Source organism: Sinocyclocheilus anshuiensis, unplaced genomic scaffold, assembly GCF_001515605.1.
Source record: "Sinocyclocheilus anshuiensis isolate Anshui unplaced genomic scaffold, SAMN03320099.WGS_v1.1 scaffold1371, whole genome shotgun sequence".
Taxonomy (NCBI): Eukaryota; Metazoa; Chordata; class Actinopteri; order Cypriniformes; family Cyprinidae; genus Sinocyclocheilus; species Sinocyclocheilus anshuiensis.
In genome coordinates this window covers 397,957-414,158 of record NW_015539833.1, presented here as the reverse complement: position 1 = coordinate 414,158, position 16,202 = coordinate 397,957, and the positions used below count along the sequence as shown (strand labels likewise).

Below are 16,202 nucleotides of genomic sequence, written 5' to 3'. Positions count from 1 at the left end.
CCTTATAATGACCGTAATACACCCCTGCTCTTACTCATTATACTGTCATATTCTAATAATATTCCACAAACCCAGATCAAAGCATTTATCATGATCCATGACTGCCCAACATCTCCTAATGTGTCTGGAAACCCAGGTCCTCCCCGCGTCTGAAGTAAAACCACATCTGATGAAGCGTACAGCTGAGAAGAATGAAATACCTTCAAATGCGACAGTATTTACATGAATGTCGATCCAGCAGCGATATTTGCAGAAAGACTCCGTCAAAACATCGCGAATCCCAATGAGGAAGTGACGCCGATCAGCTGATCCTCGAGCGCGTGACGTCACCTGACCACATTTCATGTCAACAAAACACAATTTCTTATTGCATTCAATTAAAAAAAAATGAGATGGACCTCACTGCAGAACACAAGATGCAGGGGGCGAGGTTGGATCCAGATCCAACTCCTCCCACCTTACATATACCTAAACCTACCCGTCTCCACCCCCTGATCCCTAAACCCACCCATATCAGCCCCTTCTGAAAATTCTGACTTTTTTTCTCGCAATTGTGAGTTTATATCACGCAATTCTGACTTTATTTATCAGAATTGCGAGTTTATATCTCACAATTATGATTTTTTAAACTCGCAATTGCGGAAAAAAGTCAGAACTACGAGTTTGTATCATGCAATTATGAGACAAAAAAGTCAGAATTGTGAGATAAAAAGTCGCAATTACCTTTTTAATTTTTTATTCAGTGGCGAAAACGGGCTTTAAATCAGTGCTATCAAACGATTAATCGCGAACGTTTTTGTTTATATATGTGTGTGTGTAGGCCTACCGTGTAGGCTATATTTATTATTTATATATAAACACACACATGCATGTATAATTTTAAAGAAAATATGTTTTGTTTATATATAAAATATTTATATTTAATATAAATTATATATGAATATAAATATATATACCTGTATTTTTATTTTTTTTAATATATACATATGTATGTTTGTGCATTTATATATACATAATAAATATAAACAATACACACACATATATTATGTAAACAAACACTTTTATTTTGGATCCAATTAATCGTTTGACTTGACAGCACTAATTTAAAGATGTGATTTAAATTTGATTTACATTTTTTTGTTATGTGGTAAGCTTCATATAATATCCACAAACAAACAGGTGCTGTCGGCATAAATTTCACTTGTTTCAACCAACAGGCATTCTTAACAGTCTTTGATATTGACACATTAAATGCATTGCTTAATTATTTTCTAAGATTCTGCTAATAATCTTAAAATACATTTGTACTTTATAAAGTTCAATTACCATTGCTTATTAATAATATTAATAATTCTTAGTAGTGGTAGTATTTTAACCATTTATCGTACCATAATATGGTCTGAGACAATGAAAAAAGTATTTTAAATATTATTTATTTATTTATTTTTAATATTATGATTTAAATAATGTATGCTTTTAAATAGTCACTTGTTAAGAGTTTGATTACCTTCTGAAAAAAATAATCTACAAAGATTAAAGAGGTATTATTATAAATGCCCGTCTGAAATGGATGAATAAATTCAGAAAGAAAGTCTGCATAGTTTGTCATCCATCAACCACCTAGAAAATCTTGGCAAACACCCAGAACACCCTGGCAACAGCTCATAATCTTCAAATATCTCTTCAGACCGAGCATTCAAACTACATGTGACTGCATATGAAAGGTTTTTTGTTTTGTTTCAGAAGTTCTTTTAAAAAAATATATTTTACTGGAGCATTTTAGGAAAAAAATCCCAATGTCTCAGTGCGCTCATGTGTTTCTTTATGACTGGAGTCACTCATTGACTTCAGATGTTTATTTGCTCTCACCCAGATGGATATTACATTTCATGCATATATGGAGCCAATAAAATCTGGTGGGAGGAACCCAAGGGTTTTACATGAGGGTGAATACCTTTTCACTATAAAGGTCAAAATAGTGAGAGGGTAACACTGCAGTGCATTGAGAAACATACAGAGAAGCAGCAATGCTTTGCCAGGAAAACACTATTCACTATTGTAGCTGGGCATGTGTAGTTTGTGGAGTGCTTCACCTCCTGCGGCAAATGACAACACACACGCCGTACGGACGTTATGTGGACACAAAATCCCCCGGAATGATGGTCCCAGCCAAGACAGGATGGTTTATTCAGGAACTTCCATCATTCCTAGTTCCTGTGCTGTTGTATTTGACAACAGAAAGTTTGCCGGGGATAGGAAGACATTTACTGCTCTGGACCTTTTGCTTGCACTACTTTCAGAGGTAATGATGTTCACAGTTCACATATAGACTAGTGCATTAATGCCAACAACAGCATAACAAGAACCAGATTAATTAATACTGGCAAGGAACTTTTCTAAGAATGTTCAAAAGAAGTACAGCTGTATCAGAGATTAACATACAAAACCTCATAGTTTCGTTTTTGTGGTTTTGAGTTTTGCAATAGGAAAGTAAATGGTGCATAACCTAGACTCACTATCTGGTCTGTAAAGAGTTGTAAACTGTACTGAAAATTATACTACAAGTATATAGTCAAAATATAATATATATTAGCCTATAAGTGACAGAAAAAAAATGAACACTTTTCTTTTGCAAGGCTGACACCTCTCACCTAAAACTGTTAAGCTGATTTTTATAAGAGTTAGGTATGTGAAAATAGCTGTTTGTATAGTGATTGTCGTCTGCTTTCACACTTGAGTTAGGACTGTCCATCTCCAGCTGTGACTATATTTGAAATATACTGCCTCAATCTTTATAATTTTACAAAGTGGCATAAAGTCATGATGACCTGTACAAATGTACTTTGTACTTTGGATGTCTAAAGTACAAATTCTCAAACTTGAGCTGGTAATGTCATTAGCCAGGTTTACAGGCAGAGCTTCTTTTTCAGTTATGGTGCAACTCAGTCCAGTAGAATGAAGAGGAAGGAAAAATCATTTGTAACAACACACGTAAGGGAGGATATGAAGTCAAAGAGTCCAGGTCCACCGACGTTAATCTGTTCTCCTGTCTGGTTGACAAAATGACAAATTCGACGCTATGATTGGTCAGTTCGCCTGTCAATCAAACTCCCAGCGAAGGGTGAATTGCACTGTGGTAACCTTGTACCTCTTTCTCTAATCTCATTTTTCATTTGAAATGCATCCTCATTAGCTTGGCCAGTCTGAAAAATACAGTTTACATGCTGATTTTAGCTAAAGAAGCAATATTTCCTGTATTCTTTGCATTTTATTTTTTAAATGCCAGTATGTAAATAACACTATTTAAGTTTGCCCAATTCAATTAGACAGGACTGTGCTTGCATGCTTAAACATAGAAAACAGCGGCCCGGGGAATTAAGATGGCTGAAGAGTGAACTGACTTGCAAGACTTTGCCTAATTGTCAGGTTGCTTAGTTTTCAGTTCTATTTTTAGCCACATTTCTGATGAAAAAAAAAATCTTGTTTACATAATCTTGTTACATCAAGCTTATCAAATCAAATCTCTACAAATCAGAACATACAATTTTCTGCAAACATATCCTGTAAGTCTCTGCTGAAACAGCATAAGAGAGAATACAGTCATTTCACTACTCGCTACATTTACTTGAAATACACATCCTGCCACAGACACGAAAAAACAGCAGCTGTGGTTGCCAGAACGTTACATATTTGGTTTTACCGACTAAGCTTAAATGTACAGTAAACAGTCAAACAAAAATGCATATTTCATTAATATACAGTGGGTACGGAGATTTTAGCAAATGGCTGCAATATAACAAAGAGTGAAAAATTTAAGGGGGTCTGAATACTTTCCGTACCCACTGTATAATGTTAATATACCAACCTGCTGAAGTACTACAATCTTTTAGGCCTACCTTTAACATACACTGACAACCACTCAAAACAGAGGTGGTAATAATAAAAAAGTCACATGAAAAGTTATTTAAGCTTTTCTGCAAGCTGAGGTAAATACTAGTGTGGTTTGAGACACCAGTTAGAATACAGTAAAAACCTATGTGTGTTGTGTAGATCCTATCAAACTGGGGGAAGAAGGCATTCGCTTATCTGGATCTTTTATTCTGGCTCCTGATACAACACAGAAAACAAGAAGCCTCTTTGAGTAAATTGCCCTTATTGTTCTCCCATGTCACAATGACAAAAGGGAAAGGAGACAAGTTCAGCTGTGAAAAATCACATTAAACAAGACGATAATATAAAGCAGAAAACATATCTGATTTCTCTGTTTCCTCACACTCTTTGGTGTTCCTGCAGGACTTTTGTATTCTCCTTGCTGACTAAAGGCCGGCCGTCTCCTCTGCACATTGTGGTGAGTGCGGTGGTCTTCTGCTCTGTGAACGGTTTTCTGCAGGGTCACCACATGCTCCACTGCACTCAGTACCACAGCGGATGGCACAGAGACACGCGCTTCATTACTGGTACTGTACATGCTGCTAACAGACAACCAGATCTTTTTGATGAACTATATTCATTTGAATCAATGAATGTCAGTGTAAAAACACTCAATGAATGTTTCTTCCAGGTGTGTTGATGTTTTTCACTGGAATGGCCATCAACATCCACAGCGACTATATTTTACGAAACCTGAGGAAACCAGGAGAGGTCAGCTATAAAATCCCTCGAGGTCAGTTTTTGATTATGATGAGATTAATTATGTTGTTATATTCTTCAGTCAAATGGATTCATGGATAATTATGTGGGGAAAAGTAAGAAAATAAATCAATATAATTATAACTTATTATATAATTTTATAATGTTATAGATATATGACCACATATTTGATATAGTATAATAAATTGTAATTTATATGTATATAATTTTAATAAGTATTATCATAAATTAATATAAATACTAATAATTTTTAAAACTTTAATAAAAGTTGTTTTAATATAAATATATAATTTTAATAATTATATTAAATTAATATAAACATTAATCATATTTAAATAAAATAAAATTAATTCAAAAAAAAAATTCTCCATGGGTCTCAAATTATTATTTTGATTTTGGCGTTGTAATACGACCCAGGCATATTCTTAAAAAGATTGATCTGAGTGAGACTGAACCTCCTTATTCCTGAATTCAGTTCTGCACTATATATTCGCATTGTGTTCTCTTCAGGAGGAATGTTTGAGCTGGTCTCTGGTGCCAACTTCTTTGGGGAGATCGTTGAATGGTGTGGATACGCTGTGGCCTGCTGGTCCTTTCCTGCTTTCTCCTTTGCTCTATTCACTATCTGCTCCATTGGGCCTCGAGCCTACCACCATCACAGGTGCTGTCCTGACACAAACTTTGCTCCGAAATCTAGTGAGGGCCCTACAATTTCACACTCAGATGTGAAGGCTGTTCTAAAATGCAGCCTTCTAAAGATACCTGCTTTAGATTACTGTATTTTTAAATATAAACATAACTGATTTGAAACCAAAAAATACTGATAAAAAGTTGAATTGAAATGTTTTTGCTCAATAGGGCACACCAGCATTAGCTTTTAATGGTGCTTGCTATTTTATTTTATTTCAAGTAAGGAATCCAGCATCTGGTACACAAAGTTATGTTCTGGATTATAATAAAGGGTTTATGTTTTTATAAAGCCTTGTGCAAACCTGGAAGTAAATGCCTTGTTTTCTTCACAGGTATTACTTGGAGAGATTTAAAGATTACCCTAAATCAAGAAAGGCTGTGATCCCTTTCCTGCTATAACAAAGTCAGAAATTTACAAGCAGAAAAACTATTTCCTGATGTTGTTACTGCAAGTCCTACTCACACCCAAAGGGAACATTTCTGAAATATTGTATTTATTTTTTTAAATACACCATTAAAAACCTATGTATACATCTGTGCATAGTGGAGAATGGTCATTTATATACATATTCCCATTTGCACAGACTTGTCAAAAGACTTCATCAAAGGACCATAACTGGTCGAGTGTCACAGGTGCTTAAGAAACATGAAACAAAACATGCAATGCTGCTGTTCAAAGTCCAGCGAACTCAAGTGTTTCTGTATGTTTTGGCCTCATTAAATGCTTCATCCACTCAGAATTTCTTAGCAACACATCCACTTTCAGAATTAAAAAAAATATATATTACTTTCAAATGATATCCATAGATGACATTGTCTCATATGTGTGCATCGGAAGCAAAGTGTGTATTTTTAATTTGTCACTAGACAGACAACAAAGCACTTAGATTAACTGTAATAAACCACACACAACCCCCATAATCCCTCAAATGCATAAATTATTTGCTTTTACTCATCCCTGCGTTTGAGCTGCTGTTCAGTCTGCACCGAACTCTTCATCGCTTTCTGCAGGACCCACGTGCCAAAATGAATAGCAGCAAATGCACCACCGGCAACCCAAAACCAGTTCTTCTTCAGCCAGCTCTGGTTCCTCATCTTCTCTGTCCTCGCTGTACACTAACGTCTTCAGAAGAGGAGGACCTGCAAAATGCAAATGAGAACGTTAGGAAAGAAAGGGCTAATCAACTGACACATCAGCAGCTGCTCAAAGTGTTGTGATCTTTAGTTATTTGCATAAAGTTGAACTCCGCTCAACTTCACCAACAGCTGCTGTTGTTTTAATGAAAATGAATGACTTCTGGGAACTTTGTCATTTTTTGTTGAATGACACTACTTATAGAGGGCTGGAGTTAAACAACTGTACAAACTAGGATTTGTCAGAATATTTTTATTATTATTATAGCTTGATAAAGGTAAAACCCACTATATTTGCAAATTAAGGTAACAAATGTTTTTTATAACAAACGTTTAGGTAACAGAGCATTTCACCTAAACGATAACCGTTTTTAAATTATTTGCTGAGTGAAAGATATGACACAATATTCTTTGTAATTATAACTTAAAAAAATTTAAAATTACAATGAAGAGTAATTAAATTATATCAATAATAAATATATATATAAAAATATAATTAATATATTATGTATATATTTAATGCATAATAAATGCATTTAATGCATAAATACATTTTAAACATCATTTATAATAAATTATATTTAACATTTACATATATAAAATATATTTGAATATATCATTATATATACATATTTACATATGCATGTTTTATATATATTAAACATAATAAATAACCTAAAAATAAATGTATCTTTTTTTGTGGTGACACCTGTAAAAACATTAGCAGCCATGTATAAAAGAGAAATGGTCACGGTTCAGTTCTGAAGTGAATTTAAAGTGCTTTGGATACAGGGTTATCGTAGTTAAACTACATTTTTGTAATTTGAAATCAAATAAATGCTAACTGAAATAAAACATGAAAAAAATGACATTTTACATCGGCTAGTTGCAAATGCAATTTTTTTTCTTTTTCTTGTACTAAAATAAATAAAAATGAATAAAAACTTCATAGGCATTTTAAAAATGAATAAAAACAACAAAATTGTGAAAACTTTAAATGAAAACATAAATATAACAAATTCAAATTTTGGACGCATTAAGGCCATTTCCCCCTGTCGAAATAGAGAATGAAATCATAAAAATCGCACTCTCTACACTTTGACCAAATCTGACGTTATCAAGAAATGTTCCTGTAATCTTTACAGATAAGATTAAATGCACACACTTTCAACAGAGAAAAGAACAGCATGTGTTCATTCATATTCTTGTGTAAACAATGAGAAATTGTGACCTGAGTGACTAATAACAGAGCTCAAGGACAGATCACACACACTTATCTAAGTGGCAGTTCAAATGAATGTCATCCTGAATGTCATCATTTACTCACTCATTTCATTCCAAACCAGTGTGACTTTATTCTCATGGAAAACAAACACTTTGAAGAATCTTCTAGCATCACAATGACAGCTCACAGCTCAAGGTTGTAGTGACCACTAGTGCTGGGCGGTATACCGGTTCATACCGAATACCGGTGTTTATTTTTGTTATGATATAAATTTTTAAAATACCGCAATACCGGTGTATGTCGCTTAAACAACGTTGGGAACGCGACACTGTTTGAAAGGGGTCCCTTTTCACTGTTGCACTGTGGTGAGGGAACAGCTGTATGTGTTACTAAGCGTGAAAGTTCCGAAACTGAAGCTGTAGAACTAATAGAACGTGATGACACAGAAGAACTCATCCACAATATCCGATTCGTCAATAAATGAGTACAAAACAGCGTTTCCAAGCACCTGTCGCTTACTGATTGTTTGGAATTATAAATATGAGCGTAGTTCGTCTGTTAATATCACGCAGGCAGTGCGCTGCATGAGACAAAAAAGTAATATAGCCAAAACAACCGCATAGCCTCTCTTTAGTGTAGACGCATGTTGATTTTATTAGACGACGCCGCGATATAAATGAGAGTGACTCCTGGTTAACATGTATTAAAAGGGGTCGTGTTTAGTCACTATTTAGTGTGGTATTTTTTGACAATATTCACTCATCATGACAGTAAAATAGGGCATTCTAAGTCAATATACTGCAGTATTTCCTCTCTCAATCAGTAGAAAATATGGTTAACACCCGGTCATGCACAAAAAAAAAATACCGTCATGTACCGTGAACCGGTATAATTTTGAAAAATACCGTGATGTAAATTTTTGGTCATACCGCCCAGCACTAGTGACCACGTCCCTCAGGGTGAGTAAATTATGACATAGTTTTCATTTTTGAACGAACTGTCCCTTTAACAGATTACATTGAGCTCTTCCCACCTTGTTGAGCAGCAGCAGCAGCAGTTACTCCTTGTCTTTGGTCGCTCTCTTCTTGCTCTTCTCGGGCAGAGGCGGCAGAGGCGGTGGGGACGGAGCGACGTACGACACGATGCCCGGTTCGGGAATATATTCCTCCCTGCTCTTCTTCAGTAGTGGATTGGATTTGATCGAGTACCAACCCCAGTGAACCATCCCAAGGCCAGAGCCCATAACAATCAGCACTTTATAGTTATGCCAAAAGCTCCGGAGCTTACTCATGTCTATAAAAACTAGAAGACATGAAAAACACGAATAAACTAATGCCAGGCCAGTGGAACAAGGGGAAGAGATTGATGTAGGCAGCTGACATCACAATCATTGCGATTAAAAAAGTGTGCCAACTTGCCCCGGTCTCTCTTCTACATGTGAATTAATACTCTCATTCATTTTAGACGCAGTAATATTGTATAACGCTGTCGTTTATCATTTTGACAGGTTTAGAAGCAAATAGGCGGGTTGACAAATGAAATATCTGTTAGGTGATAACATGTTAAATGTGCACATGCTTATAGCAATTTCTATAATTACTCACTCACTCACTCACTCACCTTCAGGTTTTGGTTTCTACTCACGCCGCCACCATTTTGGGTCCTGACGATGGAGACGTAGGTAGCCGCTAATTGTCCTGACTAAAAATATTACTGTGAAAATTTAAAAATTAAAATATTTCAATTCAGTGCAACCATTAAAATGCTGTTTTAATTATTAAATTTTATTATTAACTGTAGGAAGTTGTTTTGGGTCACACACTGGGGGTTTGTATCGCACTATTTGTAAAAAGCTACTTCGGGACATGATAAAATAATATTTTTTTTAAAGGCACCGCACCTGTATTATTAATATAATAATAGGGGGCTTGATTTATTTACGCATATGTAAATTTGTTAAAGTTGTTCCAAATTTTGTGGCATGCTGTCTAAATTATTTATAGTATATGTATATTCTTTTTCAGTTTATGCTGCTTGGATTTATTGTAGGTGATAATACCTGTGTGTTATTTAAAGAGGCTTAATGAAGGGTTAAAAATCAATAAGTATTAAAAACATGAATATTCGTCGTGATATCCTTATTCCAACAGATAATCAATCAAATAGGCGGATTTTCATTTGGGGGAAAAAATGTCCCACCTATGTAGAACCAGCAGAGAGAGCTATTCACTTACGTTATAGCTTCATTCACAAGCGTGTTAGTGAGCACCCTTGTGAGCAGATGTGATACGTTAAAGGTGATGCGCAAAAGTGTGTCCATTATGGACAGAGAAGAGAGTCTAAAAGGAAATACTAGTGCACTGCTTAGCATATTATGCAGTAGCCTAGGCCTATACATTGTATATAGAGGGCTGTAATGTGCTTCAGGTTGTTGTATGAACTATGAATTAGCCTAGTTTTAAGTTACTCAAAGCAAAAACCGTTGATTTGATACAAAACTATCTGAGAACACAGCTGGCTGACTGTTTACAATAAAATCTCTCTGCTTCTCAGTGTTTCATTCCTGTGTAACAAGGTGTAGCTACGCTGCATTTTGCTCCACTGCATTATGTTCCAAAAACATTTATAAAAGGTAATGACAGTCTACATACCTGACATGGAAGAAGAAGAGCATTTCAGTATGACTGTGTATGCCGTAGTCTGTGACTATCTTTTATAATTCCCGGAATGTGCAGCATCTGGGTCTTATCTCTTTAAAGACACTAATGACAGGGTGTGGAGCTTTTGGAGGATTTGATACTACAACATTAAAAATAAGATCATTCCACACTGTTCCGATCCACTGGCACGACTGGAATTACTCACCTGTAGGCTAACTGATCAATTTACACAGTGTAGGTCAGGAACATCAGCTAACAAAAACATGTTCTAAGAAATGTTTGCTAACATTTCCATTATGAAAACGTTATTTCTTAATGTTCTCTAAACATTCAAAATGTGCAGTATTTTTAAATGTTCTAAAAAAAAAATTTTTCTTGGTTTTGCGAACCTTATATAGCACTGTCTATATGCTTATGTACGTATGTCTGCAAGGTGTCTGTTGAAGATCACTTCATCTGGAAAGCATCGGCTGTGTACAAACATCTGATAGACGTCTTTAAGACGTCAGTTATAGAATGTCATACATTCTAAATAACATCTTGAAGACATTTTCTAAACGTCTATCTGGCATATGATAGGAAACGTCCTATAGATGCCTATTGAGCAAACACTCTAAAAAATACGTCTTGTACAAGTAAATGCAGACGTCAGATAGACGTCTCTGTGTGCTATCAGGGTAAGGGAACATTCAAATTTATCATATTAAAAACATTATGCAAATGTTACTTTTGAATGTGAACGTTCTGAAACAAGTACTACCATTCAGAAATTGTTCGACAAATTTCCAACTGAGATGAAAAAAAAAAGTTCCATGAATGCTGTAGGCCAGGGCTGTCCAAACTCGGTCCTGGAGGGCCGGTGTCCTGCAGAGTTTAGCTCCAACACTAATTAAACACACCTGAACCAGCTAATCAAGCTCTTACTAGGCATAAGCTGTGTCCCAATTCAAAGGCCGCATCCTTCGGAGGACGGGTCCTCCGAAGGATGCGGCCGACACGGCCTTCGAAGGACGCTCCGAGTCTAGCCTTATTAGTTTTTGACTTTGAATTATCGAATTACACTTTAAATGTAAGACTTACTTTAATATTGTAATGACGTGAAAAAATAAAAAAATATAAAGCGATTAAATGTCGACTTATATCTTACCAACATGTGATTTTGTTTATTCTATTATTGATTATTATGTACATAAATGGATTGGCAGCCACAGAACCATCACCGCTATTTTGTTTGAATAAAAGTCCCGTCGTCACCGGCACGCTATGAATTCTGGGATAGGGTAGGCTGCGAAGGATCCATCTCATGTATCCTTCATTTGCCGGAGAAACGGAGGACGCATTTGAAGTCGCGTTCGAATTGCTGCAGCCTTCGTCGCGCCGCAGTGACGCAATAGGCTTTCAAACGCAGCCTTCGTAGGAAGCGAGCTTTCCTAAAGAATATGCTGTAGTTATGGATGCTGTCCCCTCTGGTTTAAAAATGCTTTGTAAAAATACATGTCCCCAATCTTCTCTGCAGTCTTTTGATCCTGTTGACACTGCTGTTGGTCGAGTTTGTTTTTCTTCTTCCTCTGCTAAACACAATAATCGACAGGTTCGGGCCCTTTTTCAAAGGGATGTTGTCTCTAGACCTCCTATTGTAACTTTCTGGAATAGCTGTGTTGATGTTTTGATATGGCATAAAATCTGGAAATTACCTCATACATATTTAATCACAAATAAAGTACAAGAAATTTCTTTCAAATAAAGTAAAAGAAATTTCTTTCAAACTCATTTATAAATATTACCCCAGTAACTTTTTCCTTGTAAACAGATTTAACTGTGATATTGATACACTATGTACATTTTGTGGTCTACATACAGAAACGTTTTTTCATTTATTTTGGAGTTGTCCTTAGTCAATTTTTGGTCAAATTTCTGCTCATTTGTTAGAGATCATATCATGCCCAGCTTTCAACTTTGTTTTGAAAATGTTTTATTTGTGTTTTTCACTTACGACTTATCATTCCATAAGGAATATTATTTGATTAATTTATTACTTTTGCTGGCAACGCTTAGTATACATAAATGCAAGTACGGCAATTATAAACCATTGTTTCTCATTTTGAAATCAGAAGTTAAACAATACCTAAAATCAATTTACAATTTGATAAACAAGAAAGCTGTTAAGTGTATTAATGTATGTAAACATTTCCATGTTTTTATGTAATTTATGTTTTATTTTCTCTTTATTTCACTGTAATTTTTTATCTCTTTTTCTTTGTGTTCACCCCCTGGCTACTGTAAAGTGTTGAATTTGAGTGATTCAATAAAAAAAATTTTAAAAAAAAAAGGAAGCGGGCTTTGAATTGGGACAGCCTTCGTTGCGCCGCCATGACGCAATCGGCCTTCAAATGCGCACTTCGAAGGATGTAGCCTATGAATTAGGACACAGCAATAGAAACTTCCAGTCAGGTGTGTTGAGGCAAGTTGGAGCTAAACTCTGCAGGACACCGGCCCTCCAGGACCGAGTTTGGACAGCCCTGCTGTAGGCTATACATTTACCAGTTTTTGTGCTAAAGTTTCAACAACATTATTAAAGACCAGATAACTTTGAATGAACGTTCTATTAATGTTACTGGAAGAACATTTGTTCAGAATGTTCGCCAAAGATCTGAGAACATTCCCTGATAGACGGGAAGCAGGCTCAAGCAGCTCTTCCCAGAACTGTCGTTCTTTGGCGCTGTGTAAAGATCCTTCACAAATTCAACTTTTGTGTACCACCTAAAAAACGACATGAGTTTGAGAAAATAATGGCAGTATTTGCATTTCTGGGTGAACTTTTTCTTTAACGCTTCTATAAATGCAGTCCTCTGATCTTTGTGTATGAAGTGGGACTGAAATATCCTTCACAATACAACATTCCCACTCATTTCGACACCAGGCTTTCTCTCTAATAAGCCTGTGTGGTAAACACGCTGTATTTGTTAAAACAGGCCAGCGTCTCTGCAGTTCCCATGAGAATTTGCCCTCACACACACTGCAACTCCACAAGTAATCCCACCAAGAGCGTGCCAGGCTCCTCCACAGTGTGTGTATGTGTGTGTGTTAAGATGACAACTATACCTACTAGATTACTATAAGACGATAAATGTGTGGGAGTGTCTGTCTCAGTTTTTAGTTTTTAGCCTGCATTCATGTCTCAGATTCATAGAAATGGACAGTCATAATAGTTCACTACAAAATCACTTTACAGAAAACATGTGTCAGTCATTCCTGGTATTAAGATGATTGTTTATTTCCCAAATGTTAGTGGGATGCTTTATTGCGTTCATTTACATCTCTCCTCAAATAGTTTCCAGTCTTCCCATGCCATGAGGAGACAGAGAAAGAGAAATGGCAGGCAGGTTTTGAAGGAATGACAGAGGGCAATAACAATTTAAACTGGCTAATTGGTTGAAGCTCAGGGCTGGCTATAAGGCAGTCATCTATCACACATATACACATGTAGTCAGTGTGGGAAAGGATCTAGTTTGTATTACAGTGACACGCCTAATGATTAAGAAATGAAATAAATGAATAAGATGCCAGTATAAAATAAAACAAAACAAAACAAAACAAAACAAAACAAAACAAAACACCTGGAAAGAGTTTTGATGGAGGGGGAAACCACAGAAAAAACACAGTTGGGTGAGTTTGGGCTAGTTTTGTTTAGCAATTCGACTGGCTGTATTTTGCCAAGTGTATAGTGTAAATGCAGATATCGGATATGGGTCACTTTTAAAAGAAGATATAAGCTGGTCGTCAAAAAAAATCTGACATATTCAACAAATCAGAACTGGGTATCAAGACCTGCAGTGTAAATGTGGCCATGTTCTCCACTATCAAAAAATTGAAAAAAAAAATGTGAAAAAATAATGGAAACATTAGAAAATATATATATTTTTTGGTAACCATTTGCAAAGTTGGCAAGTGTGTTGTAACACAGTTCGTAGGTCGGGAAGAAGGAGGCGGGAACCAGCGAACATTCAAACATAAATTAGAGTTCTGGCAGGTCACGTGAGTCAAGCTTGCATCAGCTGATTCTCAGCTGACCACATCTACCTATAGGAATACGACACCTATCGCAGCATTCATATATAAGCTCTATTCAATATTATTCAGCAGCTTTCTCCGCTTGCTCAGGAGCAAATTACCCTCCTCCATCCCCAACTCCTCCTTTCGCCACAGTCAGGACTTAGCTTTCTGATATTCCTCGCTGAATCAGACTCCTTTATCTTGTATAATGTGTTACACTTAAATATCATTAAGTACATTAATGATATCTGCCTTGTTCTGTTCTGTTTACCCTAGGGGGGTTATTACTGCTGCTCTCCCTGCTCATTCATGACAGGCTGCATGGATGGGCAGGGAGTTTTTGCCCAGAACAGAACCATACCGCCAAACCAAACTTTATGCTAAGTATCTATCATTTTGACGATAGTGGTCCTGACAGAACTTTAATAATAAAATAAACACAAAACTTAAAATAGCGCAACAGCCCCTCGCGGACAACTGCCGCGCACAAACAGAAACAAATCAACATAAAGTCCAGGCCTGGTCCTCTCTCGTCCAACACTGTCGTCACTCCTCCTTTTATCCTTCCGGAGCTCCTCTGTGGGACTCGAGACCGGTGAGTGGCGCAGGTGTCGCTCATTATCAATTACTCCACCGGCCTCGCTCCGTTCCCACGGAACATAATTTAATAATAAAATAAACACAAAATTTAAAATAGCACGACAGCCCCTCACGGACAGCTGCCGCGCACAAACAGAAACAAAACAACATAAAACCCAGGCCTGGTCCTCTCTCGTCTCATTATCAATTACTCCACCGGCCTCGCTCCATTCCCATGGCTCTCGGCCCCGCCCCATTCGTCACATGTGTGTTGCCATTATTGCATTGCATTCAGATCTGCATCTATCCAATATACAACCGATGCATAGAAGCAAGTCCCACCCTACACTTTTTCTTTTTTGATAATCCATGTACGAAACAATATAGAGTCGGTACATCATAACTATAAGATTTTTTTAGGGAGAGACACCTAGCACTCACACAGAAAATGCTAGCAATTGCTTGGCAAAGCACTGGCAACCATCTTTTGACTTGGACCACCTAGTAACAACCCAAAAGAGCCTCACAACAACCAAGGACAATATGGCAATAAGACCCTAGCAATGCCTCGGTTAGTCCATTAGTTTATGCAACAGGAAAATCAATGTTCCTATTAAAGAAATCTCTGGCTTATGTTGAAGTAGCCTATGTTTTACTTTTGCCATGATATTCATATGCGCTGAACGAATTTACACAAAACAGAACTCATACTGTAACCTCTTTGTCAATGAGCCACTTGTGAAGTGTTTAAGTATCCCCATGTCAAGGATATGATACTGTGGGAAACATCTACAACATCAGAGAAACCAATCAGACTGTTATCACTCTGAAGAATAACACAGCAGTTACGCCTATCCAGATAAGCTAATCGCTAATGGTGAAGCCCTGAAATCTAGACCATCCTACATCGGCCGTCTCTTTTTGATCACACACTTCCTGCCCCTGAAACCAAAGATCAAGCTTTTGTTTTCAGCTCAGATAAAAGAGACCTTAAAAAGCATGACACAGGCACATTCTTGATAAAGGCTATATTCACTCTGTTGTAAAGTATGTTGTTTTTATGATCTCTCTTAAACACTCTCATGTTTCAGAGTGATTAAAGGAACTGAAGAGGAAGCAGGAGTGTGTCACCGGGTTTGTGCTGTGTGATCTGTGCATGGGCGTTTGTGTGGTTTTATGACTTGATTTTTCAGTCTGATTAGCATATGCTA

The 16,202-nt window shown here is 36.6% G+C and overlaps 2 protein-coding genes and 1 long non-coding RNA gene across 4 annotated transcripts in view; 1 reads left to right on the top strand and 2 right to left on the bottom strand.

Annotated features, from left to right (window-relative positions):
• LOC107684264 (presenilin-2-like) overlaps positions 1 to 314 on the bottom strand; it is an 8,851-nt gene extending 8,537 nt beyond the window's left edge. Inside the window, exon 1 of the mRNA XM_016480489.1 lies at positions 201 to 314. The gene's annotated coding sequence lies outside the window, so the exon portion shown is untranslated. The remainder of the gene's footprint in view (positions 1 to 200) is intronic.
• A 1,673-nt stretch (positions 315 to 1,987) lies between these two features.
• On the top strand, positions 1,988 to 5,837 carry LOC107684262 (3-oxo-5-alpha-steroid 4-dehydrogenase 2-like). 2 transcript variants are annotated; one of them, XM_016480488.1, is made up of 5 exons: positions 1,988 to 2,302; positions 4,294 to 4,457; positions 4,562 to 4,663; positions 5,161 to 5,311; positions 5,673 to 5,837. In XM_016480488.1, exons 1-5 carry the CDS (start codon positions 2,028 to 2,030, stop codon positions 5,737 to 5,739), a joined length of 759 nt encoding a protein of 252 aa, XP_016335974.1. In that variant the 5' UTR covers positions 1,988 to 2,027; the 3' UTR covers positions 5,740 to 5,837. The 2 variants fall into 2 exon arrangements, with proteins under 2 accessions (XP_016335974.1, XP_016335973.1); XM_016480487.1 differs by having other exon boundaries at positions 5,161 to 5,346.
• Positions 5,838 to 5,928: 91 nt separating this feature from the next.
• LOC107684263 (uncharacterized) lies at positions 5,929 to 11,134 on the bottom strand. Its single transcript, XR_001633834.1, has 5 exons — positions 11,120 to 11,134; positions 10,351 to 10,498; positions 9,320 to 9,412; positions 8,733 to 9,001; positions 5,929 to 6,480 (listed from the first exon to the last, which is right to left on the bottom strand). It is a non-coding gene; the product is annotated as an uncharacterized LOC107684263 (long non-coding RNA).
• Between the last annotated feature and the right edge of the window lie 5,068 nt (positions 11,135 to 16,202).